Genomic DNA, 3,564 nt, shown 5'->3' on the forward strand with positions numbered 1-3,564 from the left:
GAACCTGACAATACAATAATAATTATTTTCCAGGATTCAGGTAGAAAAAATATCTATTACCTTGTGTGTATGTTATGAAACTTTATAGATGATGATATACACGAGAAGGAAATTATAATATTGTTTTGGATTTTATATGAAAATAACATTGTAAGATGAAACGATAGTTTCGAGAGTTCTAGTAGACATACAAAATAAACAACAGCATATTTTGAAGACAATGAAAAAAATAGAAAACCTAAGAAGACTGAAGAAATAAAGCCTCTAGCAAACTAATCGCGATAGTACTTACAAATTGAGCCACATGATGTCGCCACACACCGCAAAGTAGGTTTTTAAACAAAGGGAAAACCACTTTCTCCCCAGTGTAGAAAGAAGCTCACTCACTAGCTGCTTCAGAGAAAACGAAAGGGTCCAGAAACGAAAGAAATTGGATTTAAAGATTCACAGAGTATTCCCAAAGATGATGTCCATTTCGAGTCATAAATAGGTGACATAATTTTAGAAGAAAGGATTTGCAATGGGATTTTCCGAGCGAGGAGGCCTGAGGCTTTTGCATTGTCTTCTCCTCTACTCAGCCTGCGGGGTGGGGAGCGGCCAGGTCCATTACTCCGTGACGGAGGAAGCGAAACACGGTACGTTCGTGGGTCGTATCGCGCAGGATTTGGGTCTGGAAGTCGGGGAGTTGGTGTCCAGGCTGTTCCGGATGGTATCTCCCGACCGCAGGGACTACCTGGAGGTAAATGTGCAGAATGGCATTTTGTTTGTGAATTCGCGGATCAACCGGGAGGAGCTGTGTGGCCGCAGCCCTGTTTGTAGCATCCATCTGGAGGTGATTGTGGAGAAACCGCTGCAGGTTTTCCATGTGGAGGTGGAAATCAAGGACATTAATGACAACCAGCCTGTGTTCTTCGTATCACAAAAGAATATGTTTATTTCTGAATCCAGCCCACTAGACTCTAGGTTTCCACTAGAGGGCGCATCGGATGCAGATATTGGAGTGAATGCTGTTCTCACTTACAGGCTAAGCCCCAATGACTTTTTCACTCTTGATATACAAAACAATGAAGAACAAATTAAACCTCTCGGACTAGTATTAAAGAAACTTCTAGACAGAGAAGAAACTCCCGAACTTCACTTACTGCTTACAGCCACTGACGGAGGCAAACCAGAGCTTACTGGAACGGTTCAGCTGCAGATCACAGTGTTAGATGTGAACGATAACGCCCCTAAATTTGACAAAAAAGTCTATAAAGTTAGATTTGCAGAAAATTCGTTAAACGGGACAGTGGTAATAAAAGTAACTGCCTCAGATATGGACGAAGGAGCAAACAGTCAAATTACTTACTCATTTGAGAGTGACGCCCCCCCAAATGTACTGTCCAAGTTTGCAATAGATCCCATGGATGGAGATATCAGAGTGATCGGACAAATAGACTTTGAAGAAAGTAAATCATATCAAATCCAGGTAGAGGCGACCGATAAGGGAATTCCCAAGATGGTCGGTCACTGCACGATCTTGGTCGAAGTAATGGACACCAATGATAATGTTCCCGAAGTGTCAGTGAAGTCGCTGTCGCTCCCGGTCCCAGAAGACACTCCGTCAGGCACAGTCATAGCTCTCATCAGCGTGTCTGACCGAGACTCTGGCGCCAACGGGCAGGTGACTTGCTCTCTGTCACCGCCAGGGCCATTCACGCTGATGTCCACCTTCAGAAATTACTACTCGTTGGTACTAGAGGGTTCTGTAGACCGTGAGAGAGTGCCGGCTTACGAGTTAGTGGTAACTGCGAGGGATGGCGGGTCGCCAGCTCTTTGGGCCACAGCCAACGTGTCCGTGGCCATTGCCGACGTGAACGACAATGCACCTGCCTTCGAGCAGCCTGTGTACACAGTGTTCGTGAAGGAGAACAACCCTCCGGGCTGTCACATTTTCACAGTGTCCGCCTCGGACCTAGATGCGCAAGAGAACGCTTTGGTGTCATATTCGCTAGTGGAACGGCGAGTGGGAGAGCGTCCGCTGTCGAGCTACGTGTCTGTGCACTCGGAGAGCGGGAAAGTGTATGCCTTGCAGCCCCTGGACCACGAGGAGCTCGAGCTGCTGCAGTTTCAAGTGAGCGCTCGCGATGCGGGCTTCCCTCCTCTGGGCAGCAACGTGAGCCTGCAGGTGTTCGTGCTGGACGAGAACGACAACGCGCCGGTTGTGCTGCCGCCTCACGCTGGTGTTAGTCCAGTGACCGAGCTGGTGTCACAGTCAGTGCCTGTCGGCCATGTGGTGGCGAAGATCCGGGCTGTGGATGCGGATTCAGGCTACAACGCGTGGCTCTCTTATGAGCAGCTGCCAGAGGTGGGCGTGCGGCGAAGCCCTTTCCGAGTGGGTCTGTACACCGGGGAGATCAGCACTACTCGGGCTCTGGAGGAGGCTGATGGGCTGAGGCAGATACTGCTGGTGCTGGTAAAAGACCACGGAGAGCCCCCTCTATCAGCCACTGCCACTCTGAGTATATCTGTTGCGGAGAGCGGGCAGGCGCTCAAGGCTTCCTCTGGTGTGCACAGGTCAGTGGCTAGCGCAGGGAAGGAAGCAATGGCGTTGGATGTGAATGTTTATCTAATAATTGCCATCTGCTCAGTGTCCAGCCTGTTGGTGCTGAGTCTGCTGCTGTACATTGCACTACGGTGTTCGGCACCCCAACAGGGTGTTTGTGGGCCTGGGAAGCCCACGCTGGTGTGCTCCAGCGAGGTTGGAAGCTGGTCCTATTCCCAGCAGCAGCGTCAGAAAGTTTGCTCTGGAGAGGGTGGTGCCAAAAGTGACCTTATGGCCTTCAGCCCCAATCTCCCTCCTTGTTCTGGCCCAGCAGACAGTGCTGAGCAGCAGGCAGTGGTGCAGGATCATTCTACCAAGGTGGGTCCTAGAATTTCTTACTGATTATTCAACTTTATATTTGATCATAGGAGCTATTTCTCTCAAAATTTTATTTATGTCTTTTAGCATGTATTCTTCATTTGGTTATCCCCCCCACCCCCACTCCTTAAATTATACTTGTTATTTCTGAAAACTTTGCCTGGGAGATTAAACAGCTAATTCCTCTTTGTTTTACCTGATTGGTATTTTGGAACATTGGTGATATTCTTATTTGCATTTGCTTACAATGCATAATAGCTAAGTTTTGCTAAGTGCTTTACATATATTATCTCCTTTCCTCACAATTTTTAATATGTCAAACTGCTTCCCATACAGTAATGAATAATATAGTACAGAAAAATAAGTCAGTTTAAATTTTAATAATCAAATCTTTGCTATACATAATTCTCTTGAGTAATTTTTCTAATGCATTTTTTTAGGTTCCTCATTGAAAATTTTAATGGCTTTTATAATTTTGACAGGGAAAGTCATTCTTTGGTGTATATCTTTTAAAAGGAAAATATATTTTTAAAAAGTCATCATTAAGTCAATCATTAAGCATTTTCCTATCAGAGCACTCTACCTAGCCACTCATATTTTTACTTCACAAGCAGTGGTTCCTGAAATAGGATTTCCTTGGGAAATCTCCTATGTTGGTTATT

General features: G+C 46.1%; 1 protein-coding gene across 1 annotated transcript; it reads left to right on the forward strand.

Moving 5' to 3' along the window:
- The first annotated feature begins 326 nt into the window (after positions 1-326).
- Positions 327-2,926, forward strand: LOC144455712 (protocadherin alpha-3-like). Its single transcript, XM_078149194.1, has one exon. The coding sequence runs from the start codon at positions 521-523 to the stop codon at positions 2,924-2,926; it is 2,406 nt and encodes an 801-aa protein (XP_078005320.1). The 5' UTR covers positions 327-520.
- The last annotated feature ends 638 nt before the right edge of the window (positions 2,927-3,564 follow it).

The sequence above is a fragment of the Phascolarctos cinereus genome, unplaced genomic scaffold, assembly GCF_003287225.1.
Source record: "Phascolarctos cinereus isolate Bilbo 61053 unplaced genomic scaffold, phaCin_HiC Scaffold_2;HRSCAF=192, whole genome shotgun sequence".
Lineage (NCBI taxonomy): Eukaryota > Metazoa > Chordata > Mammalia > Diprotodontia > Phascolarctidae > Phascolarctos > Phascolarctos cinereus.